Raw genomic sequence first — 27,953 nt, 5'->3', positions numbered from 1 at the left:
CTTAATTATCTACACGAAGAACTTTCATGATTTTTGAAACAAAATTTAATTTTCCACTTTATTATGTACCTATAAATCATTTATATGATTGTACTTTTCTAAATCTAACATTTTGTTAGGCTAAAAAAGTCTTGAATAATCAGATCTCTTTTTGTAAAACACACATACATTTTAATATTTCACTTAAATCTTATGAATATTAAATGCAGCAATATATGAAGAAATACCTTAGATCACTACCAGATTTTTCAATAACTGTCTGTATGAATGTATCCTGCTGCATTGATTTCATCTTTGGTCTGGTTACTAGTTCTACTAGATTTGGTTGGCCTAATATATCTGAAAGTATAAATGTTTTTTTTTTTTTGCAACAACTGATTCATTCATTTAGCCTTATCACCAGCATTAGTTTTTCAATTTCATCTGCTGAAAAATTGATTTTATCTACAGTGAAATTAGCATTGCTCTTAACATCATTTGTCAAAAAGTCAAGTGGTTCTGTCTGCTCCGTCACTTTTCATTGACTGCAGGAATACAAGATAAGTAACTAATACTTTAGCATTCATTGGCTACAATTGGATTGTTGATACAGTTGAATGTTTGTTTTGAGTTTTCACAGTGTAGCTTGAACATCATTATACATTATACATACAAGCTTGAACATGCGGCTTTTATAACTTAAATTGAGCTTGTTATTATTTTCAAGAACTTCTGTCAATATTGGCACCAATAGATCCAGGTCACTCATCCTGTGACACTGTATTGCAATGTTACATTTTTATTCTTAGAGAGTAAACCATTATTGCTAGCAGGTATCAGATGTGTAGATGTTCTAATTAGAAAGGTAGAAGTACTTAGAAGTCTGGAGCAGCTAGCTCCAGACTTCTAAGTACTACTAGCTTTCAAGACGTTACCTGTTGAAACTTTATTGAAAATGGAAATAAAAAAAGTCATTGTTAATGACTATATTTATTTCAATTTTCAATAAAGTTTTAACTAGTAACATCTTGAAAACAGCTCGCTAGTTCCAGACTTCTAATTACTTCTACCTTTCTAATTGGAACTTCTACACATCTGTGTAAACTTCAGTAACAAGAATGTGTCTTTCATTAATGACTCATTAATGAAACACATTCTTGTTACTGCAGTTTACACATTTTTAAACCAGTTGTACAAATATTTTAAAACTTGAAAACAAAGTCAAAAAATTGTTGCTTTGTTAATTTATTAATTTGCATATCAGGAGGATGAAAAACATCAGATTTAGAGAGTAACTTTGTTGATACTAGTTGATTTATTATTACTGTTTAACCATCCAGCAGATAAAAATTCAATAAGAATTTACTTAATTAAATAAAGTGATTTAATGATAAATCAAACAGTTAGGTTGTCTGAAAGTAATAATACATAGAAGAAGTACATACTAGAATAAGCCAGTTTGTGTTTAGAAATTCAACTAATTAAATAGAAGTAATTATTGGAAATAGATCAGAGCATGTACATAATCCAAAATATTAAATAAGTATTAATTAAATAGTATTTTGTTCCAAGTATTGTGAACTAATTGTTGACAATGTTTCTTAAAGAAGAAAGACTTTGCTAGGCTTTTTGCTTAATTCAGATTTAATGTACTTTTGCTGAATTAAAAATTGTGTATGTTAAAATGGCTGCATTAACAAGAAAAATGTTTGAAAAACAATTATGCACTTTATATATGCATTTCAAGTTGTCACTCAGGTAAAAGATGTAAAAATGCGAGTTTAGTTATCTAAACAATTTTCTCAACAAAGTTCTGTAATTATCAAAAACAATTTGTTTATTTTTTTTTACCAAATTAAATAAACACCCTTGGTATGATTCAGGAATAAACATTAAAATGTCATTCAGCAACTTAAACACCCATGATATGATTCAGGGCATTGAAATGTCATTCAAAAAAATAAACTAAAAAATGAATAAAGCAAAGCCATGAAAGGTTTGACACTAAGCTGCGACACTAGAATCTTCTAAAAATATTTAGAAAATGAGTAGAACACCACAGATGTGTTTTATTTGGAATTTTTATTTGTTATCCACGGTTAAAGTTATTTGTCATTTCCATTTGAGTTTGCAATTCCACCTGTTGCACTTCTAATACAATTTTGTAAAAATTCAATTTACCTATAGTTTGCTCAGCTAAATATGATACTCACAGTTCATAAAAAATTGACATTCAATCATTGCTTATAATCATTTGTGAATTTGACTAGTTGCATATTTAACATTGACTAAACATATTTAAGTATTATTAGTAATCAAAATCGTTAGTCATAATACCTAGCATAGTATCAATTTTCAGCAAAAACATACAAGCTGCAACAGCTTCTTTTGTAATAGTTTTCTGTACTAAATGACTTATTTAGATTAGTTTTGTAATTGCTTTGAACATATATAAAAACAATAAAAAAGCAAAAAAAGTTATTGATGTAAGTAAATGTTTACAGGGATGTAAGTAAATGTTTACAGGTCTACATATATGGATATTGTTTGGTTTATCTGTATGGGTATTGAAAGGCATTAGCTTAGGTGATCTATAGATTAGGTAATAATCTATAGCTCATACATCAACAGCCAGGGTTGATGTTGCTATCAAATTGATTGAATTAATAATATAGCTGATTAAAAATACTGAAAATAAAGTTGGCGGAAAATTAAACAACTTGAAAATTTTCATTTTTTGGCAATTTAAAAAAACTGGAATTTTGGTTTAGTTACATACCACGTTTTTTGTATTGATTTTAATTTGTTATTAGTATTGATATACCTAAAAATGAAAATCTAAGGATAACAAGTTGTATTTATAAAATTTTGCTTTAATTAAAATAATTCATGAATTTGTGGCATTATCATAAAACATTATATTAATGGTATATATTTTATAGAAAAATGTTGTTTTATCTTAAAATAATAGTGATACAGATGATCATCTTTTAAGGTGTATTACTAAAGGTTTACTATTGTTTTGATTAAACCAAGTTTAAAACAGAAAAACAAAACCAATTTGTTGAGAAAATAAAAAAACTGATCAATGTCAGAAAAAATTTTGTTTTCTATAAAATTATATTAAATTATAAATTTAGATTTATTATATATTTATATACATTTTTTTAGTTTTTATTTCAGTATGTGTTTTTTAGATGTTTTAATATATGATATATAGTATATAATATATAATATGATATTTAATATATATTTAATATATTTTCAATAAATGAATAATATATTTTTTTCTATCAATTTAAAATCTATTATACTTCAATTTTATTTTTATTTGTACATAAAGTAAAAAAAACTAAAAAACTAAAAATTGATTTTTTTAAACTTTGTTTAAAAATATATTATTTTATTATAGTATATTTTATTAATTAAAAATAGTATTTTTTATTAATTTAGCTTCTACGTATTCTTATAAATTAGTTATATTAATTATACAATATATATTTAATTTTACAATTGATATAAAGTTTGCATAACATTTTTTTTTTGTGTTTAGAAACCAAAATTGTTTTTTTGCTCTGATGACAGATTAGCTAATGTGCTAGCATTTCCAAGTTCTTTTAACAAAGTAAATTTTATCAATATATTATTAAAACTGTATATAAATTAAGATTCAATTCTTTAATTTTCATTTTTAAATTAAATTATAGCTTGATTTTATTTACACTTACTGACATCTTAACTAAGTGTAGATTTTATACCAAATATAAAGTTTTTACTGATTGTTTAAGTTGACAACATAATTACATTAATTGGTGTGTTTAAGTTGACAACTTAATCACATTGATTAAGTGACAACATAATTACATTTATTGGTTGACAACATAATAACATTGATTAGTTTGTTTACAATGACTATACTATTTACACTGCACTATTCACAATTACTGTAATTTTCACACTGCATTGTTCTCTATTGCTATTGCATTTGTACTGTTTTAAGTGTTTTACAAACTGCCGTTTTTGAACTAAGGGATTGTTTATAGTTGTATATATAGTTATTAAATAGTTGTTCCCAAAGTTATTAAATGGTTGTTCAAAAAGTTATTAGGAACCATTACCAAAATTGTCAAACAATCATCAAATGAGCCTAATTTTTGAGAACTTCAGTGGTCATCATCTAAAGATTTTTTTTTTTAATTTACATTTTCTGTAGATTTTATGGAAAAGCTTGTTTCTTTTTAAGTTTCAAATCAATATCTTTAAGGTTGCTAAACTTATGTCTAATTTAAAAATTAAAGACTTGGGCAGTTTGTTGTTTAAAAGAATTTTGGTAAATCTTTATTTAAAAGCATGTTGCCATACTCAAGTTTATCTATAACAATTATTCTTGTAACTAATGTTCTCTTTGGTTTTTACTGTTTTTACCATTGCAGACTCATGCTTCACAAATGCACAAATGCCAATCTTTCTATTAAATCATTTATTTGTATGTTGGTCAAATCTTGGTCTTGCAACAGTGGCCAAGAACATAATTTTAGTAACGAATCTCTTTGATTTCATTGTAATTTTGTATAACTATAAAAGTTATACAAAATTACAACTTAATAAAAGAAACTTTTTTCATTGTTTTTAGCTTTACATTAGAAATGGTTGGAAAACTGTAATGTTTTTTGTGTTTGCGGTATAACAAACTGTTAAATAATTAATGTCAGGCATATGGTCATCATGATCACCCTGCTACTGGTAAGATGTAATCCAGTGCAGCCTGTTCAATTTCTTGCTGCCTTGTAGGATTCCCTTTCTTAGTAAAGGCTAAAAAGAAACGTTCTTCCTTACATCCATACTATTTAATATCTGACAAGTTTGTAGTGATTTTATTTTTGTCTTTTTTATAATTAGAGTTAACTTAGTAACTGTGTAAGCTCGGCTGTAATTTACTGTAATAATATATGTATGTTTGTGTTCTGTCTAAACCTATGGTACAGTATTCACTCAACTGTAAGTTGCTATATGAATGTTTCTGTTCTATCTGAACTTCTGATGCGGTGTTTATTCACCCATATATTAATATATGTATGTTTGTGTGCTGTCTGAACCTCTGAGTGGTGTTTGCCCACCCAAAAGTACTATATCTATGTTTAGATTCTGCTTAAATCTCTGATGTAGTGTGAGCAGTTACAAACTAGTGACTCCAACACTAAAACTTATGCTCACCTTAAAATCAAGTATTCTATTAGATGTAATGTTATTCCTAATGCATTTCCAAAATATCACCGTTCAATTTTTTAAAATATTGTTTACAGGAAGTAACTTCTTTTAACTACTCTTGATCAGGTCAGGTTCAGGATAATCATGATCATCCTGCTACTGATTTTACCTAACCCAGTACTACCTGTCTCATGCCCTGCTACCTTGTAGGGTTTGCTTTTGGGAAATGCAAATGGTTAAATTTTTAGCGGTTTTTTTAATTAAGCCTTTTTCCAGTTTTCCGTTAATGCTCTAAGATAATAAGGCTAGGAGAAATAAACTCTGGCTTAAAATCTTCCCAGCCTTGAAGCTCTTAGTTGAGTAAGGCTAGAGTTGGTGTCTCAATAAAAATACTCAACTTGTGCAGATATTAACTGCATCTAACTACTGTCTTGTAAAAGGCCTCCTGGAGAAAGTCTTTAGGGCTAAGCAGAATAATTCTGTTGACCAGCCTTGCATGTCAAATTATTTCCTGGATGATAAATGGATCTTCTTGACTCTACTCATAGATTTTTGCTTGTGTTTCCTTGATAGTGGCTATGCAACTCTTCTTTTTATCTTCTAATGAGATCTAAACTCAGTTTAATAGTTCTGAGGCTAGTTCACATACTTTCACTGTATTGTAAAGTCACATACTTTTACTATATTGTAAGGTTTCATGAACTCTGTGGTAGCTCTCAGAGAGGCTAATTCCATTAACAGCTGCAAAATACCAGACTATTAACAGTGCCATGTTGCACATGGTGTTCCTATTAGTGTTTTTGGTGTGCATTGTGGAGGCTACATAAGGAGACCTAAGCTACAACTCAGAATTAATTAGCAGGGCTGAGACAACTGCATAGCTTATTGCTTTGGATGCTTTGCACTAACTATGAATGAGTCAAGTTCTCTTTAAACTTAAACCATGCCCAAAGTAAAGTAAAGTAATGGCTCGGCTCTAACACCACTGATCCTGCTGCCACTAAAACCCTTAACTTCTGTATATCTTTATCTCTTACTCACAAAGTCAACTTTGTTACTCGTTTTCCAGACAGCCCTAAATTTATCTTCCCTACTTGATTTGTGTCTTGTCTCTGACCCAAGCTAGTGTTTAGTTTCTCCTTGTTCTCCTTTAGGTGGTTCTGACCTTGCAACAATCTCTATAAATCTTTTATCTCATACTTCTTCTTTGAGCTCATTCTGTCATTACATTATTTACTACAACCCTTAAACTCAGTGAGATTCTTTTTGCTATTTTCTCTGTTATGGTCCTTAGGCTTATGTCTTTTCTCTCTCTGCTGATAAATGTGCCTTCTGCGTAACCTCTTTGATCCAGAAGGATAGGAAGCTTTTATTTCTTCCCATCAATTTTAAGTCAAGTCAAAAGCACAATTCTTCTGGGAACAAACGGTTATTTATTGTTGCAAGAAATCTGAGAACAAGATCAAGAAATCTTCTGAGAACAAATGCTTATTTATTATTGAAAGAAATCTCTATATAATCTATAGATAATCGACTGTTTGCAAAGAACATTTCTTCTAATTTGACTTTTAATCTAAGGGTCATAATTTTCCTGTCATTTTAGTTAAACAGGTTAACCCATTGATAGACATTCAAATCACTCTAGGTTCCATTGCTAAAGTCATATCTCAATTAAACTCATCTACAGCTCATGGTCCAGACAAATTTCCTGTCATAGTCTTACAAAACTGTTCTCCAGAACTCACTTTAATTCTTTCTAAACTATTTAATAAGCGATTAACTAAGTATTGTTTTCCTGCCTGCTGGAAAATAGCATCTGTGGTTCCAATTTTTAAAAACTCTGAATGACATTCTGACCCCTCGAACTATCGTCCCATCAGTCTTGTATTATTGATAAGGTCTTTGAAATTTTAACAAATTTCTAACATCTCATCTTGTGTCAAATAACTTACTGTCAGACAATCAATATGGTTTTTGATTTTCTTGTTCTACAGCTGATTTGCTAACTGGTGTGACTGGAAGATTCTATTGTGTATTAAATGGAGGCAGCAAAGCAAAGGCTATTGCTCTTGACATATCTAAAGCTTTCAATAAAGATTGGCATGCTGGTCTTCTCTATAAGCTTGCTTTCTATTGTGTATCTTCCTATAGTGTATCCTGCTTCCTATAGTGTATCTTTCTAACCACTTTATTAAAGTCATCCTTAAAAACCAACACTCTTCTTCATTTCCAGTAACTTCTTGCATTATCATTCACTACTGACCTCTCATTAAAATCATATATACAATTGTTTGCAAAGTTAGTATCTGCAATGGTTGCTTCTCTATATTATGCTTGCCATTATCTTACTCCTTATTCCATCTCTACTTCTACAAATCTCTTGTTTGTCCCTGTATGGAATACTGTTGTCATGTTCAAGCTGGTTTTTCTAATAATGTTCTTTCTCTTTAAAATAACATTGTAAATGTAGTTTGCCCTGCTTTATCTGCTAAACTTGGGCCTCTCTCCCATTGTTGTACAGTTGCACCTATTTCTATCTCTAGTTCAATTAACCAAAACTCTTTCTTGCTTGAATGATCATTCAGCAAATTCACATACTTTTACTGTACCTATCCCTGCTTGCTCTAATAATTTTTATTTGTCTATTTTTTTCCCCGCACTTTAAACCATTAGAACTCTCTCCTATCTTCATATTTTCCTGACTCACACAACATACAGCTTTTCGAGTCTTGTGTCAAACATTTCCTTGCTCCTTAACTCTATTCTTAAAATGAATATAAAGAAGGTTAAAGTTTGTTTTAAGTTAATTGAACCATATTAAGTAAAAATTGGTAAAATTATTGAAGCATAAATTAATTTAGCAGTGTTCACTTTAGGTAGTGTAATTATTCTGTACATCCTATAGACTTTATTAGTATACCCTATTCACTACAATACTTTTAAAATAAAATAGTTGTTAAGTAAAAGAGTTGCATTTAGGTTAACTCCAAGATATTTGTTCGTTTTGGTAGCATCTTGATAGTTTTCTTGCAGTTTCAAAAAACTTTTTCAGCTTTTTTTTTATTTGTAGGTTTAGCAAGAGATCAATTGATAAATCACTTAAAATATTTTCTTTAATTAGTTCTAAATGTCAACAACATGCTTTATAGTTGTATAAATCATATATAACCATTTATATGTTGGCAATTTAAATAACAGGCTCGCCTGAATAACTGTTTCAAAGGCTTAAGTTCAGTCAATAAAAACAGCTCTGAAGTAGTTCTTTATCAGTATTTTTTCTGACATCAGTAAAATATTTAAGTAATACATCTGATTCTATAAAATCAGACCTTTCTATAGATCTATAGAATGCTTAGATTAATATCAAATTAGTGGTTGTATGATAAATTGTTATCATCTAAATACTTAATAGATCTTTATTAGTTGATAGTTTTTTTCCTAACACTTTAGATATTCTAAATGCGACAAAAATTAGCTTTCATTGTAAACTTTCATTTATTGTCAGATTTACATATACTCTTGCAAAAGTTTAGAATCAGCTTAGTATTTTTAAGGTAAATCCATAATTTACTGAAAAGGACATACTCAAATGACATAAACGAAGCTAAGATTTAATTTATGTACTATGGCATTATGAAAGTATAAATGATGACAATATATATACTTGTACATACATACATGTGTATGTACAAGTATATTATACATGTGTATGTACAAGTACATGTGTATGTACAAGTATATATTGCTTATTGGAATGTTGTTTTAAACAAACCCTAGAATTCCAAATGTTGTTTTTTGGATGCTTTAAAAAGTGAATAATAACTGATTGATTCGATGTTTAACAAAGAAAAATAATAAAGAAAAATGATAAACAAATAAAATTTAAATAGGTTTTACTTCACCTATTACACCCGTGCTGTTTACATTACCACACATCATTATTTAGTTTTTGAGAATAACATAATACACCTGTCTATACAGTTTAAATTATTTCAAGTAAGTAAAGTTGTAATGGTAGCTGTGGATAATTATAGTTTTTATAAACTTTAAGTAATATAGTTTCTTTATGATTCCAATTTTATCATGATCATTTAAATCCAAAAGAAAGACATGTTGTGTTACCATAAAACATTCAGTTTTGTTTTCATGTTGTGTACATTTTAACATTCATGTTTGTAATTACAAGTTCAGGTTTATTTTCATCATCAAGTTTTTGTTTTTATTGAATTTGTTAATATTTTGAATATTATGAAATCTTTTGTTATTATAGTTGCTTTATTATTGAACTAAAAAATCAAATTAATAATTCAGTTTAAACTTTTAAAGATTTTTCTCTAAATCAATTTTAATTTTCTATCAATATTATCATTGATATTCTTCTGTTTGTTAGTTGTTTAGCTATTTAATGTTAAAAGTTTTATTTTTTATTTGTGTTTAATTTTGCAACCTTTTTCTTTAATTGCTTCCCAAAATAATTTTTATTTTGCAATACTCTTTTTTTATTGTTAAATAAAATATATTATTGGAAGTTCCAATAACTTGAAACCTTTTTAACATTTTTTTTCCATAATGAGTTTTGTCTTGAATAAATACTGATTTTGGTGAACAACCCAACATTCTTAAAGTTTTATTTCTGATTGCTGAACTAATAAGAATGTATGGTTACTTATTCTAATTATATCTCTGGAACTATTGTTTTCATTAGTTACACCTTTTTTACAACAAGCTACTTTTGCCAGAGCAGAACTTTATATTTCAAGCAGTTTTTATTAAAGGGATTTTAAAAAAAACAAACAAACCAACACAGTTAGTTTTATCAAAAATTTTAAATCTCTAATTTAGTAAATATGAAGCATGAAAAACATGGACATCACTACATAAATAAATTAATTACAAAAAATGACAAAAATGAATTTTCTTAAATTTATCTAAAAATCTTGTAATAATTAGGTGAATGCGTAAATTTATAAATTTAAATTTACTTTTTTTTAAAATAGAGTTTGATCATAACAGATATCTGTAAAAATTTTGAGCATATGGCAAGCGCCTTACACATCCTAATGAATGACAATAGTTTTATTGCAGCATTAACGGTATTATTTAGTTAAAGAAGTATTTTTATGTAAAATTTTATTTTCCATTTTTGTAAAGAGTAATTTCCATTTCTTTTTTTAACAGAATTTATCGTTTATTCAAGATATTAAAACTACAATTCAAAATTTAAACTATGAAGTTAATCAAGATCCTTTTCTTTTTCAGGTAATTTTTTAAATTTCTTCCCAAAGTTATTTAATCAAAATGTTATTGTAAAATTATAAAATGATATTTTATGAGAGTTTATTATTAGTTGATAAACATTTATCAAAAAGATAAATTAATACTGCCAATAAATAAAAAAATTGGACTGCCACACCATGGTCAAAGATTCTTTCAGATTACTTTTTGTATAAAAGTAGTTTCATGAATTTTATTCAATCTTTTTACTTTAAAACAGATATTAACTGCATGTATACTAAAACAGATTCGTTTTATGTAAAAAAAGTTTAAGACTATATTTTTTTTCAAAAAATATTTTTTGTAAAGAAAAATCACACAGAAGTTCATACAAGTTTTTGTTGTTTCTGATTAAACATAAAAAGGTACAACTTATAAACATAATTAAAGAAGTTGGTGCTAATCATGCAAATCTGCATAATTAAAGAAGTTAGTACTAATCATGCAAATCTGCATAATTAAAAAAGTTGGTACTAATCATGCAAATCTGCATTAATAAAGAAGTTGGTACTAGTCATTCAAATCTGCATAATTAAAGAAGTTGGTACTAATCATGCAAATCTGCCATTTTAGCTAAAGTAAAAAAAAAACAAAAAAACTCAACGAGCTCAAGTAAAAAAAAAGGCTCACCAATAAAGTGATGTGAGATTGTATATATATCCTTATATTGTAGCCAAAAGAAACTTTTATGGCAAAAAGAGTCTCTTTCAAAAACATTTAAATCACTTTAACAATTAAGCTACATTTTAATGTTGTCTAAAAGTTAAAACTATTAAAATAATGCAGAAGTACATTACGTTTTATTGTTTTTTAAAAACCACAATAATAATGACTAGAAAGTTTTTTTTAATTAGTAGTGTTTTTTGTTTTGTTTTTTTAAAACATATTTTTAAAACATGCGTAGCGTTTTGCTACATTTACTATCTTATAGCCTGCTACTACAAGGGAGTGTTGCTACATTAACTATCTTATAGCCTGCTGCTAAAAGGGAGTGCTGCTACATCGACTATCTTAAAGCCATTTGCTACAAGGAAGTGCTGCTACATCGACTGAGGGTTTAGTTTGGGCAAGCAATCCATCTATTTAAAAAAAAAATTTAATTTAGAATTTTTTTTCAAGCTTTAGTTTTTCTGGATATTTAAAACATTTTCCATTCATACAAGTTTAGATATATATATATAAATATATATATATATAAATATATATATATATATATGAATATATATATATATATGAATATATATATATATATATATATATATATATATATATATATATATATATATATATATATATATATATATATATATATGTATATATATATATATGAATACATATATATATATACATATATATATATATATATATATATATATATATGTATGTATATATATATATGTATATATATGTGTATATATATATATACATATATATACATATATATATATATATATATATATATATATATATATATATATATATATGTATATATATGTATGTATGTATATATATATCTATATATATATATATATATATATATATATATATATATGTATATATATATATGTATGTATATATATATATATATGTATATATATGTGTATATATATATATACATATATATACATATATATATATATATATATATATATATATATATATATATATATATATATATATATATATATATATATATATACATATATCTAGTTGATTTAAAAGGAATTTGATAAACACTCCAAATATGAAAAAAATTGAGATTTTTATTTGTCATAAATCTCAAGAACAGTTTAATTATAGATTAGGACAATACTTTATTGTTGGAATTTTGCAATACAATCATATGAAAGATACCAACTCATAAGATACCAAAAGTATAAACAAGTACCACAGCTACTAAGATTATCAAGCTGAAAAATTTAAATGACTGAATCCATTTTATCAGAAACTTTAATACAGTCAATTAATTAGCAGTTAGATTAAGATCATGAAGCTTCTGAAAAGATACAATACAGAGATTTCCTTGAATTCCTTAGCTAACAACTTCATTGTCACAACATGTGCACTCCAACGGGCTTATGAGGTTTGATCATGGAACAAATCAGCTGTCTTGGTCAAGAACTTTTATAAAATCGGACTTTTGCTAAAAGATTGTAAAGCAACTGAACCCTGCTAAAATAATTTTTCACTTCCATAGAAGATTCAGTGGAATGAAAACCAGCTTACAATTGCTACATGATGACATTTAAAAGCTTAAGAATTCTTTTGATGTATGATTATTTGCACACATTTGACATACTGAACTGCTGACATCTGGTGAGTAGTGAACTAATTGGGCAATCAAGTAGTTTGAATTTAAAAAAAAAAAAAAATCATTGTTGTCTTGTTGATCTTATTTAATATAATTGTGCACCCATTCAGATCTTGTGCCCGGGTACAAAGTACCCAGCTACCCTTGTGGCAGCCCTGTTTATATATATATATATATATATATATATATATATATATATATATATATATATATATATATATATATATATATATATATATATATATATATATATATATGTATATATATATATATATATATATATATATATATATATATATATATATATATATATATATATATATATAATTTTTTATTTATAGGGAATATACTCAAAATTTTATGAGTATCAGAAATATTTTGATCCAGGAATTGAATTTGCAAATCATTGGCATGACAACCGTTATTTGAAATCTTTGATGTGTAATCATGAATATTACTCTTCATTTTCATCTTCATCTGAGCAAAAAGATTTAGAGGAAGAGCCACTTATGAAACCTATAGGAAAAGACTGTATGTTAGTTTAGATATGTATGTTAATTTATGGTTTTTTATTTCTTATTTAATTTTATTAATGGTCTGATGTATAATTTTTAGATGATCAATCTATCTGCAAAATCAAATCGAAAGAGGTTATTGAAAATTTGAAAGTTTTGTCAAATGGCAATTCGGCAACAGTTGAGTTTTTAACATCAATATTAAATGGAAAAATCTTGTACACACCAAATAATCAAAAAACAAGTCTTGTTATACAAAGAATTACCTCTGTATGATTTTTATCTTTTTTATTTTTAATTTTGATGTTTTCATAAAACGCACAATCAATTATTTAGAAAACTTAGAATATAATACTTAGAACTTAGAAAACTTAGAATATAATATATAATAATAAGAATACTTTTAAACTGATTCTAAAGATCATTATTTTAAGTTTCCTAAGACTTAAAAACTACACATGTGTATAGTTCTCAAAGAAATATACACTATATATATGTGAAGTTTTTTGCATGATAAGTTAAATAGACTTGGAACATCTTACAACTACAATTTTGCTACTAAATGTAGCAATTAGTTTTACCTAAAAAATAAATCCATTACAATAGTTGCGAAAGCACATTTAATTTTTTAATGTTTTTATTTTAAAATCTAATTTTATTTGAGAAATAACAATTTTAATGACTAACGTGTTTCATTTAATTGAAAAATAAAGTTTGTTTTTTTATATTTATACTTTTATACTTTTTTTATATTTTTTTCTATAATTTTACTTTTGTGCAAAATGCACATACTTCAACTGATGTAAGGGTTGGCGTCTCAGAGTGTACAAACATTGACTGATGTAAGGGTTGGCGTCTCAGAGTGTACATACGTTGACTGATGTAAGAGTTGGCATCTCAGAATGTACATATCTCAACTGATGTAAGGGTTCGCCCCTCTGAGTGTACATACATTGACTTCAGAGTGTACATACATTTCGGTACACTGTCTTTAAAAGCTTTTTTTGTTGTTTACACTTTATAATTTTTTTTTGTAGGTTTTTTCTTCTTTTGCACTGAAACCTCATATTAAAGACTTACTGAAAACTATACTGAAAGTTATAAAAGATATCACATCACTAAAAACATCAAACAAAGTATTAACTGAGGTATTAATTTTGTGTAAGCCTTTGTTGTTTTTTTTATGTTTTCTTTTTAGATTTTTATAGTTTTAATAAATATATTTACATTTGAAAATTTATTTTTGAATATGCACTGATATTTAACAGTTCTAGTTACTTATTTTTTAGTTGACAACTTTATGTTTATAACAACTTATAATATGTTTGTAACAACTTATAATATGTTTATAACCAATATGAATAAATTAAAAATTGTTTGTTGCCCAAATAAAAAATATATAAAATTTTTTAAAATATATAAATTTTTGTTTTATCATTATTTAAAAGACTAATGGTAATAACTAAGTAACTTTTATTACCAAATAAGATACAGATCAGTTTAAAATCTGTACAAAATTTACAAGAAATAATTGAAAAAATATTTTTTCCTACGAACTTCTGGTTCAAAAATTCAATTTTTCTCAATTTTGCATAAAGTTTCTTCATCAGTTTTACATCATGTTCAGCAATTTGGTTAGATCTGGGAATGTCAATTATTGGCTCCTCTATTGACAAATGCATCTTTAAAAGACTTAATTGCCTTCTTGCATTTTATCTTGATGAGTGAGGAAAGGAGTTCAATAAAAGAGGTTTCATTGAAGTGTAGCAAATAGAACCAAGCATTTGCCATTCATAGCAAATGAAGTTGCATGCTGGAGCAAGGATGCTGTGCCTCTTTAGTATCAGAAAGAATGCTTTAACAGCATATATTGCACGTGAGTTCCATCTTGCCTGATGTAAATTTGGGAGTTTCTTCCAGCTGATTCGAGGGTAACCTGAAGTTATCCTCGAATCCTGTATGAGCTTTACAATCTTGTGCAAACAACCAGTATTTACTGCATTTATATGTTGCAATTGGACAGAGGCTTTATGTTGAGCTTTTGATAGTTGGATTCCTTTTCTTGGGTGGATTGATTCCAAAGGGGCTTGTTTGACCATCGAATAACCAATCTTTTTTCCACTCTTAACTAAAAGGCACAATGGTATTTTAATAAAAGATTTGTGGTAATGTATCATGCTGATAATTGTTTACCTGTATATCAGTTACATAAAATAGGTTTTAAATTATCTGAAACAGCTAAGCCTGCCAGTTATAAAATGGAAAATGCGGTAGTGGTGTAGTGGTAGAGCGCTCGCTTCATAAGCAAGAGATTCCAAGTTCGATCCCCACCACGTCCCTAGTAGTACCGCTCTCAACTTGTTTCTCCGCGCAGCGGCCTTGTTTGTCAAGGTTTGTGTTTTAGAGTTATAGAGTTGAGAGAGGGTTATAACCACAATTAAGTAGCCTCCTCATCTGTAGTGGCCTTCTGGGCCTTGGGGAGGTGAAATAACAAACAAAAAAAAAACAAAAAAACAACAACTGAGTTTTAAAGTTGTATTTATATATATATATATATATATATATATATATATATATATATATATATATATACATATATATAAATACAACTTAAGTTTTATTTATATATATATATATTATGTATTTAGTTGTATATAAATATATAAAATATTATAGAGCTATATATATATATATATATATATATATATATACAACTAAATATATAATATATATATATTTTATATAATTAGTTGTATATATATATATATATATATATATATATATATATATATATATATATATATATATATATATATATATATATATATATATATATATATATATATATATATATATATATATATATATACAAAACACTTAATTGCCTTCTTGCATTTTATCTTGATGAGTGAGGAAAGGAGTTCAATAAAAGAGGTTTCATTGAAGTGTAGCAAATAGAACCAAGCATTTGCCATTCATAGCAAATATATATATTATATATTTAGTTGTATATATATATATACAACTAAATATATAATATATATATATTTTATATATTTAGTTGTATATATATATATATATATATATATATATATATATATATATATATATATATATATATATATATATATATATATATATATATATATATATATATATATATATATATATATATATTAGTAGAAAATCACTTAACAAAATTTTTTTCCATTTAACACTGTGTTTCATCAACAAAGATTCATCAGAAATCCTGAAGCATTTCTGATGGATCTTTGTTGATGAAACACAGTGTTAAATGGAAAACATTTTTGTTAAGTGATTTTCTACTAATATATAATTGCTCTGTTCTTTTAAGAACATTGAGCACTCTATTGTGTAGAATACTTTTTAAAGTTGTTTAAATATATATATATATATATATATATATATATATATATATATATATATATATATATATATATATATATATAGCTCTATAGTTTGTTGCATTTGGGAAGCACTTTTGGACTGCTGGGACCAACTATAGGAGTACCTATAAAAAAATTATATATATATATATATTTTTTTGATACATACATCAAAAGGAACCTAAATAGTTGTTATTATATTTTTTTATTGACTTTGGTGTTTTATGCCCACCCTAATATATATATATATATATATATATATATATATATATATATATATATATATATATATATATATATATATATATATATATATATATATATACATACATAGATCTATAGTTTGTTGGCTTTGGGAAGAGCGGAAGGAAAAAAGTGATTCTTACGCCAACATATACGTCATTTTTAATTACTTTTAACTTTCGTCCAACATTTCCGTGTTGGATGAAAGTAAAAACCATTAATTTAATTACAAATTAATCGTTTTTTAAAAAAACCACAAAAACGCAAATTTGATTGACCAGAATGTTTTTAAAAACATTCTGAATGTTTTTAAAACAATTTAAATGTTTTTAACAATAAAAACAATGTTTTTATTTTAATTTTTTTTAATAAAATGTTTTTATTTTTATTTTTTTTTAATAAAATGTTTTTATTTTTATTTTTTTTAATAAAATGTTTTTATTTTTATTTCTTTTAATAAAATGTTTTTATTTTTATTTTTTTTACTGTAAATCATGCGCGGAGTGTTGCTACATCGACTATCTTATAGCCTGACTCGCAAGGGAGTGCTGCTACATCGACTGACAAATAGCCTGACTCGCAAGGGAGTGCTGCTACATCGACTGACAAATAGCCTGACTCGCAAGGGAGTGCTGCTACATCGACTGACAAATAGCCTGACCCGCAAGGGAGTGCTGCTACATCGACTGAGGGTTTGGTTGGGGCAGGCAGTCTATCAATTAATAAAAAATAAAAATTCCGGTCTTGCATTTTAATTTTTACTTTTTGTCAACAAAATATGGAAAAAACTTTCGGACAACATATAAGAGTTCTATATATATATATATATATATATATATATATATATATATATATATATATATATATATATATATATATATATATATATATATATATATATATATATATATATATATATATATATATATATGTATTAGGGGTGTTCACATAACCAGCGGAAAAAAAAATTTTTCTCTGATCTGAATGCACACTAGTTTATTTTGTGCCAATTGGCATTAAAATTTAGTATGCAAAAGATAATTAAAATAAATTAATGTTTAGAGGTTGCTCAATGGCCTTTTAGTTTTACAATAATAGCATTACGCCTTAAATAATTTCCTAATTTTATCCCATGTTCAATATAGATAAAATATTAAACAAATTTGATGTATAAAATATTAAACAAATTTGATTGTCTTTTATGAACTAACTTCTTTGGTCATGTGACAAGCAGCCATCTTGTCATCTGATGTTTTTGATTGAAAAACATTTTCATTTATTGTAATTTTTTGCTGAACAACTGAAATATTTAAAGGTTTTGAGGTTCTTATTTATTTTAATCCTATAAAATAATAATTATAGTTGTTATGCCAATATCTTGTTTTTTAGTGCTAAATACTATTGGATGACTTAACTTACTTTAGTGTTTGTAGTTTTGTAATACTTATGATTTTATCACATTCATATTGAAATATTGATCACATATTTTAAATTATTTGCAAATTAATATTTAATTTCTCAAAATGATTGATTGGTCAACCTGAGAAGAACCTACCAAACAATGTCCTTCCAACGATGGTTGATGTGTAAAGGACGTTTTTCCACTATCACAAAGCATTGAAACAAACAATTCCGGCCAGAATTCCAATGACTTACCAGCCTCATATTGTATCAAAAGTGAAAGCACGTTTTGTTGAGTATAATTTAATTAAAAAGAATAAAGGAAGAGCTAGTAAGTCACAGATTGCTAGAGAGAAAGATTTTAGTATCAAATTAGATTTACTGTTTGACATTTCACACAAGGATGCAAGCAAGCTAATTATGAATTATAATAAATTGATGAAGATAAAATATTTCTGGAAGACCAAAAAATTGCTTGATGATGAAGATGGCTGGAGAAGATGTAAAATTATCTCAACAAGAAAAGCGAACAGCAGAGCGTCAACAAGCAGAAAAAAAAAGAAAGCAGAATGAGGAAGAGAGAAGACAAAAAGCAAATGCTGTCCTTACCATTATCTGTAGCCACTTTAGTCTTGATTGTGATAATGATAGCAAAGCAACAGAAGTCAGTGACATTCCTGATGACAATGATGATTATGAAATAGAAATTCCGGTTTATCACAAAAAACTGGTAACCCAATTAATTGACTGTGAACAAAGTCCTAAAAATAAAAAGCCACATATTCTCAATGAAATTTTGTCTTCTCCAGATGTATCATCCACACTTGATCGAATCAATTTATCTGACCAAAAGTTCACTATATTGGCAGCTGCAATTGCTAGAGCAAGTGGAGTGGACCTTCAAAGTACACCATTATCAAGATCAACAGTCCTTCGCAAACGCATCATGCATCGTTCATCAACTGAAAATCATATTCAGCAGAAACTTATGTCAAGTGAGAAACAACATATGGTCGTCCACTGGGATATTAAGATGATGAGAGACAGCACTATCTATGAAAATGTTGATAGAATTGCTATTGATGTGACTGGTCGTAATCTGGAGAAAATACTGGGTATTGTAAAGATATCATCTGGCACTGGACTGGCACAAGCAAAAGAAACCTTCCAGTTACTGACCATATGGAATGTTGCAAATTATATTGTCAGTATGTGTTTTGATACAACAGCGTCAAACACAGGTTCCAAAAATGGTGCGTGCATCTTGCTAGAGAAGTTGATGGAGAAAAATCTTCTCTACTTCGCTTGCTGTCACCATATGCATGAAGTAATTATTGGTGAAATATACTTAGTTTTGCTTGGACCCAGCAGTGGGCCTAACATAGCTCTATTTGAATGATTTCAGAAGTGATGGTCAAGCATAAATCAAGCCAATTATGCTCCATTAGATGACGCCCATCTAGCTGAACCACAGCTTCAGCAACTTAGATCAGAGGCTGGCTGCTTTCTGCAGCCTTTCTTATCAGATGACTCTTCGTACTTACCAAGAGAAGACTACAAAGAGATGATCGAGCTGTGCCTTTTAATTTTGGGTTTTCCGTTATCAGACTATGCCACTAAGAAGTATCGCTTTCGCATCCTGGGAGCTTATCACATGGCTATATGGATGGCTAAAGTCATCTATTGTATGAAGATATACCTTTTAAGAAATGAATTCAAGCTGACTATGAAAGAACAGAACAACTTGTGCAAATTTTGTATCGTTGCTGCTCATATCTATGTACCAGCATGGATTGCCTGTCCAATTTCAAGTGATGCTCCAGCAAATGACCTGATGCTCTTCACAAGAATTAAACAATATTCTGAGATCAACGAGGTCATTTCAAATGCTGCTATGAAGAAGCTTCAAAATTACACTCGGTACCTTGGGTCAGAAATGATTCCACTTTCATTATTTTCTGACAGGGTTTGTGACACAGAAAAAAAGTTGATTGTTGAAGCTATGATTCAAAGTGGAGCTGTTGGAGTGTCAGGGGTATAAAGTGTCCAGCGGCAGAATTAAACAAATTGGAAAAGAAGCAACTTCATGAGCTTGTTACATCATCATTAACAGCAGTTAATGATGATGTAACAGCTTTGCAGTCACTTGGTCTCGATGTAACCATTTTATCTGGAACCAATCCAAAGACCTGGGAGGAAATTGCTGAATTTCGTTATACTAAAGCAATTTTTAAATCTGTGAAAGTTATCAATGACACTGCTGAGCGTTCTGTTGCTCTTATGAGCACATTTAATCAATCCATCACAAAAACTGAATCTGAAATGCAGAAACTAATACAAGTTGTTGAGGACAACAGAAAACGCATTCCAGATTGCCGCAAAAGCATCTTGATGACATATGCCACTGTTGCTACAGACTAAACTTTTGATCTTGTAAATAGTGCAACATTTGAATGTTGTTTGCATTATTAAAAGAATTTTTTGAAAATGATTAATTGTATATCATAGCTACAACTCAAGTTTTTTAAATATTGTTGTTGTGGGGAATGCTTTTAACACAGTAAATTTTTATTTTCCTTGAGTAACCTCTAAATATTATCCAAAATACCTAAGATTTTGCACAGAAGCTTTTTTCAATCAAAGAAACAATAGTTAAAACTGTGCAACATTTAATTCAAAAATTTTTTTTTTGGATACCCCTATCTAAACTTTTATTTATATATATAAATAAAAGTTAAAGCATTCTTTGTGATACCAGAGAGATACAGCATCCTTGCCCCAGCATGCAACTTCATTTGCTATGAAGGGTAAATGCTATTCAATATATACTAGCAAAACAGCAATATGGCTTCATTACAAACAAATCATATACCACTAATCTGTTATTTTGAAATGGATTTATGCTTTCATAGGAAGCAGAAGACAAAGAATTGTTCAAGGGGAAATCGTATATTTATAATTTTCCTGAAATTTGCTTTATGTCACCAAACTATATACATAAAATAATATAAAAATGCTCTCAAAAATATCCACAAAACTATGCACTACTAAACTTCAAACTGATCTAGGTATTGCCTAAAAATGATCTCAAACTTGGTTTCTATTTAACATCTGAAAATGTGTAGTTATGCATTATGGCATTATGGCATTCTATTTAACATCTGAAAATGTGTAGTTATGCATTATGGCAGCAAAAACATTTCATATTACATAAACGGTATTCAATTGACTGAATCTAATAGAAAAAGAGATTCTGGAGTGCTTTTTTGTACGAATCTAAAGTAGAAAAATCAATTCATTACTACTGATATCATCAATCAGATTTCTTTCCTATGAAAAAAAGGCTCAAAGCATTAAATCTAACTACACTAATGGAAAAGAGGCAATGAGAAGACCTAATACAAATGTTTAAAATTATGCACAATAGTGAACTAGAAGGAAATATTTATTTTCCAATTGTTAACAAATACCTCTAGAACCAAAATTTTTTTTGCAAATTTTTCTTTGTAACGTGCAAAAGCCAAAAAAGTTTGAAAAAAATATGAGACCCATAGTTCAAAGTTTCCTAAATTTCGGGTGATTTGATGTAGAATGAAGGGATAAACAGATTTAAGGGGTAAACAGATTCTATCTGTTGACCAGCCTCGCACCCTTTCTTCATTTATTAGGCTGGCGCAGATGTATTTTTAATACATTGTTTCCAGTTTAGGATGTTGAATGCTGGATCTTCTTGGCTCAATGCATGGGTTTTGCTTGTGTCTCTGTTTTTATGACTAGGCAACTCATTCTAATATCTCCAAATGAGAGTACAGCTCTAAAACTCAGTTATATGGTTCTGAGGCCGGCTGGTAGTCAGGTTTCCTGAACTCTGTGGTAGCTCTCAGAGAGGCTGATTCCATCAACAGCTGAAAAATATCAAAGTATTAACAGTACTATGTTGCGCATGGGTGGTGTCCCTGTTTGTACTTTTAGTGTGAATTGCCGAGGCCACATTTTGAGCCCTTTGTTACGGCTTAGGGTTTATTAATAGTAATGTGGCAGTTGCTTGGGCTATTGAACAGTGTTCTGAGCTCTATCTATGCTTTGAGTTAAGTTCTTCAACAAATTTAAAAATAAATAAAGTACCAAAAACTATAAAACACAAAAAACCATTATCATCACCAAGTTCTCTAAACCTATCATCCACTAATATTTGTGGTCTTCGAAGTAACTTTTCTATTGAATCTTATTTCTTGCAAAGTTCACCAGACCTACTTGCTCTTTGTGAGACTAATTTGAGTTCAGCTGTCTCATCCTGCTGTCTTAGTGTTGATGGTTATCTTCCTTTAATTCATAAAGAATCCAATAGTCACATGTTTGGTCTGGACATTTACATTTGTAAGAATTCACCTGTTTGTCGTGAAACTAGGTTTGAATCCACAGGCTATTCTTTTATGTGCTTTCATTTAGCACCACTTTACTCTATTGCCTTTCTCTTTGTTCTATATCGCTCTTCTTTATCTCAAGACTGCACTCTTTCTGATGTTATTTCTGATCATATTGACCAAGCCCTCTCTCTTTATCCATCAGTTAATATAGTTGTTGTCGGTGACTTTAATGCTCACCAAACTGAATAGCTTGGCTCTAGTATCAGTGATTCTGCAGGCATTAAAGCCCACAACTTTTGCCTTTCTCAATCCCTAACTCAAATAGTCAACTTTCCAACTCGCTTTCCAGTCAACCCGAATCATTTACCTTCTCTACTTGACTTATGTATTGTTTCTGATCCTAGTCAGTGTTCATCTTTAAAATTATTGAATCCTTCCTTTCCAATCCTAGTATAAAAGTTGTCCTTGATGGACAGCACTCTTCTTCTTATTCTGTAACTTCAGGGGTTCCTCAAGGTTCAATCCTTGGCCCAATACTCTTTTTAATTTACATTAACTATCTTCCAAATATTCTCACATCTAAGTTGGCATTGTTTGCTACCATTTATTCTTGTCGTGATACTACCATTTATTCTTGTTGGCCATTTGAGCTTGAAAATCTCACTTCTGCTACAGCATGGGGCTCACAGTGGCTGGTGAACTTCAATACAGATAAAACTCAATTTTTTTCAGCCAATCGCTATTCCAATAATTTAGATTTTCCTATATTTATGAACGGTAATATACTCAATGAGTCATCCACTCTTCATCTTCTAGAATCAACTCTTACTTCCGATCTTTTTTGGAAACCATATATCAAATCCGTTGCAAAATTAGCATCTGCTATGGTTGCATCTCTTTATCGAGCTCGACACTTTCTTACTTCAGATTCTATTCTCTATCTCTATAAATCTCAAATCCAGCCTTGTATGGAATACTGTTACCATATCTGTGGCAGATCTTCTAATGATGCCCTTTTTCTTTTAGACAAGGTGCAAAAACACATTGTAAACATAGTTGAACTTGCTCTTGCAGCCAACCTCCAACCATTATCACATCGTTGTAATGTTGCTTCTCTTTCTATTTTCTACAAATAAGATAATGGGCACTGCTCTAAAGAGCTAACGTCTCTTGTGCCATCTACTAAAATTCATTCTCGTGTTACTTGTCATTCTGCGACTGTTCCTAAGTGCTCCAAAAACTCTTATTTGTCTATTTTTTTTCCTTGAACATCAGTTCTTTGAAATTCGCATCCTTCATCTTGCTTTCCTGATTCATATAGTTTGCAATTCTTTTAGTTGTCTGTCAATCGTTATCTTGCTCTACAATCTTCATCTTTTCTCTTCCAGTAACTTCCAACTTTAATAGTGATTGCTTGCAGCTTTGTTGAAAGTGAAGATGTTTAAAAAAAAAAAGCACTAACCAATTGATACTTTTAATCCACTTAGAAACAGTATGACCAAATGTCGGCTACATACGTTTTTAGTTGAGTTGGCATTAGAAAAAAGTTGTTAATATATGATGGCATGGTGTTGTTTATGATATCAAACATTAAGTTAAATATTAAAACATGCAATCATGTTATGAATGAAACTAAAAAATTTAGTATATGAAGTAATGAATAAAAAATATTAAGTAAAAAATTAAAATATGTATATAAAAATGAAGTATATGAACTTTATTTGAACGTTTTTATAGAAATTCAGCATCAAAATTAAAAAAAAAAATTTCTGCCACTGTATCCCATGTCACAATAACAACATAAATAAAATAATTAGTCAGGAAAACCTAATAAAATTTAGTAAATAGTTTTATTTCAACAAACTTTTTTTTTTTAGGATGATTCTATACTGAGTTTTTTCAGAGACAAGTTATTGTACAACATAACTAATAAAGAATTCGAACAAGTAACACTTTTATTCTTTTATTAAGGTTATAAAATATTTTTATAAATTTTGTTTATAGTTTTTTTATACTGCAGACTTAAGTCTACCTGAAATGTTACTGATGACATTGTAATGAATAAGGGGCCAATGGGAGTGAGGGTTTAGATCAATAAATATTGATAACTAACAGAAAATAAATAAAGCATAATTTTAGAAATAATTTCATTTGAAAATAATTTTAACATAATAGTATTCGTAAAATTAATATTATAATATATAATTATTTAAATTGTATTCATTTCATTTTTTTTCTGTTGGTATCATGTAAACTAAAAGTGGTACTAAGAAGAACTTCTTACATTTACTTTATAAAAATGTGCCCATGGTAATTTCCTTAATGAAAAAAGTTTTTTAAGCAGTATTTATTATATATTTTTTCCTATCAGTATTGCATAAAGCCATGATTTGCATTTTATTGGATTACTGTCACTTACATTGAGGTAATCAAATAGTTACCTTAATTATTCTCAATATTCCATAATTTTAGTACCTCTTGGTAACTCCATGAGTATGTATTTGATTGAGTTGCAAATGACAGTAAAAATTGAAATTTTTACTAATCAAATACAATGATAGTTAATATATTTACTGAGAATAACTCTTTCCATTTAGTTTAAGTAATCAAATACATAGTGATTTTCATCTTACTACCAAACAGACAATAATAATTTATATATATACCAGCTTATTAAATGAAGAAAAGGTGCTGGTAAACAAAAGTTTTCTCTAACTTTAGAAAAGGTAAGATTTTGAGGATAGAAGATTTTTTTGAAGGATAAAAGATTTAAAAAAAATAGGTTCCTAAACGTTAAACTGATTGTTATATATGGAAAGTTTTGTTACTCTGACCCCATTGTTATGTGTTAAAAACCACATATGCAAGCTAAAAGTACATGCCCCCCAATTCCAGAAAAACCTAAACTCAAATTATTTTGTCAAAAATAGAACAAATGTCCAAAACAAAACAACTCAAACTTTTTCTCACTTTTCATACTATAGTCAGATTACAGCATTTATATTTCTTTACATATTTACAAAATTTTCAAAATTTAGAAAAGTATTAATATTTAAAACTTCAAAAATTACCACCTTATATTACTTACAAAATCACAACCTTGTATTACTTGTAAATTACCACCTTGTTACTAATAAAATTACCACCTTATAGATTTTCTATAAAAAGCAGTTTTTCACGCCTAAATTTAAATTTTTTACTCAGTATTTTTATTTAAATAGAATATGTATTAGACAACATTTTCATCACAAGAAATATAAATTTAAAAACTTATAAAAAAAATAATCTGTTGAACCAGAAAAAGTATAAGTCAAAGAAAATCCTTTTTTAAAAAAATTCTTTTTTAACTTTTTGGTTTACAGAAAAAAGTATAAACAAAAAAATTTGATTCAACAAAGTTATTTTAACTTATTTTTATAAATTTTATTGAAATTTTTTTTATAAGTTCTTGATAATAAAATCATTTTAAAAAGGAGTAAAATTTAATAATCAATCAACATATTGATCTTGAACTCTATAAAAATGGAAAAGGATATAAAACTATTTTTAAAGTGTTGAGCTTAATAGTGTAGCAAACATTAGAGAATATATATAAAAAAAAGATGTTATTAAAACATCATTAGAGAATATATAAAAAAAATTATCAAGAATTCCTGAAAAAAGGAAGCTGAGACTACCATTCACATTAAACAAGAAATTATTTAAAATATTGAACAAAATCAAAGACCATCTGCACCAAAGCTAGCAAAAGATTTGCAATGAAGTTATGATAAAAATGTATAATTCCTCAAACTTAAGGTTGTTAACAATTTAGGTTATTAGGGTAAAATTGCCCCAAAAAAGCCTTTTGAGTAAAAAAACAAAACAAAAGATAAAACTGGCTTGGGTTAAAAAAATTTCGGAAATGACTCCTGAGCATTGGTTAGGAGTTTTATGGTCAGGTGAAACAAAAATATGTTTGTTTAGTTTTGATGGTATTGTACCTAAATGGAGAAAAAGTTGTAAATGTTTAAATCCTATATCCATGAAACTAGCTGTCTAATATGGAGGAGACACCAAAAAGCCTTATTAAAATGCTGCAATATTATATACTTTATTCTTATTTTTTACTTTTTATTATAGGACCATTGATGGTTTGGGGTTCCATTGCTTGTAGTGGTGTAACTTGAATTCATTGGTAAAATAATGACGAAACAAGTTAATACTGATATTTTGAAATATAACTGAAATTAGCACTAGATGTGCATGCATCTGGTGATATCATCATTCAACAAGATGACATTTTTGACATTCTGCTATATTTAGTGCATAAAGTAGTTTTAGATTAACAAAATTACAAAGGAGAATTAAAACATGTAAAGTACAAAAGTGGTGCAATAATTAAACACTGTAAAAATTTTAAAATTTTTACAAAAATTTATTATATGTTTCATATGCAAATTAAAATATTTCAACATGAAGAGTTGCTTGATTTTTTTGACTTTAAAGGTGTTTCATATTGTAGTCAATTCAGTACCTTACTCTTTTTGTTCTTTTAAACCTTTGCCAAAGTTTTCTGAAATCAGTGATTTGGTGCTCACTGTATAATCTTTAAGAGTTTCCTTCTAGTTTATAAATCACTTCAAATGGTAAAAATCTTCAAAGTGACAAAGAAGTTTGACAAGATCTGGTAAGGCTAATTAAACTATTAAATTTTTTCACTGTAGCTTACATTGAACTTGTTTCAAAAACAGAAGCTACTGATTGAACATATTTGAGCTCATCAATGGTTCTAAAAACTTAAAAGACACACTGCTAATATCAAGTCATAAATTGTTTAAGAATATAGATCTACATTCTTTAAAAGCTTATGACCTAATATTAAGGTATTCCTTGAAAATTGTCCATTATGGTAGACTTAATGGCAGGCATCATGGTAGACTTAGGATAAATGTGAAGAATTGCGGTCTTTTGATCTATCTTTAAACCAGAAGCATATTTTTATAAAAGTGATTCACAATCATAAAGTTCTATGGTGATATCACATCTGAAATCCATATATCTCATCTGAAAATGATGTGTTTATAAACAATATTGCAAAAATAATTTGCTTTTTTTATTTCACCCCAAGACTTCATGAAACTTTGAAAGCTTATCCTAACAGTACTTTGTGTTTTAAGTGACCCACAGTTATCGATTTCCTAGATTCAACATCACATCAAGTATATGAGTGAAAACTAGAATGAGGCTGTAAGCTAACAAGAATATT

General features: G+C 27.9%; 1 protein-coding gene across 5 annotated transcripts in view; it reads left to right on the top strand.

Annotated features, from left to right (window-relative positions):
- The window catches only part of LOC100206550 (retinal-specific phospholipid-transporting ATPase ABCA4), a 160,905-nt gene that overhangs the window by 29,277 nt on the left and 103,675 nt on the right, over positions 1–27,953 (top strand). For all 5 annotated transcript variants that reach the window (XR_010637485.1, XM_065792798.1, XM_065792799.1 and 2 more), the window contains 7 exons: positions 3,533–3,604; positions 10,185–10,280; positions 10,366–10,446; positions 13,114–13,303; positions 13,388–13,557; positions 14,325–14,435; positions 24,583–24,651. Coding sequence is in view for 4 of the 5 variants with exons in the window: in XM_065792798.1 (XP_065648870.1) it covers positions 3,533–3,604; positions 10,185–10,280; positions 10,366–10,446; positions 13,114–13,303; positions 13,388–13,557; positions 14,325–14,435; positions 24,583–24,651 (789 nt within the window). In the remaining variant the exon portion in view is untranslated. The remainder of the gene's footprint in view (positions 1–3,532; positions 3,605–10,184; positions 10,281–10,365; positions 10,447–13,113; positions 13,304–13,387; positions 13,558–14,324; positions 14,436–24,582; positions 24,652–27,953) is intronic.

Source organism: Hydra vulgaris, chromosome 03, assembly GCF_038396675.1.
Source record: "Hydra vulgaris chromosome 03, alternate assembly HydraT2T_AEP".
Taxonomy (NCBI): domain Eukaryota; kingdom Metazoa; phylum Cnidaria; class Hydrozoa; order Anthoathecata; family Hydridae; genus Hydra; species Hydra vulgaris.
Note: the sequence above shows the minus strand (reverse complement) of the source record. Positions and strands in the feature narration are given on the sequence as shown.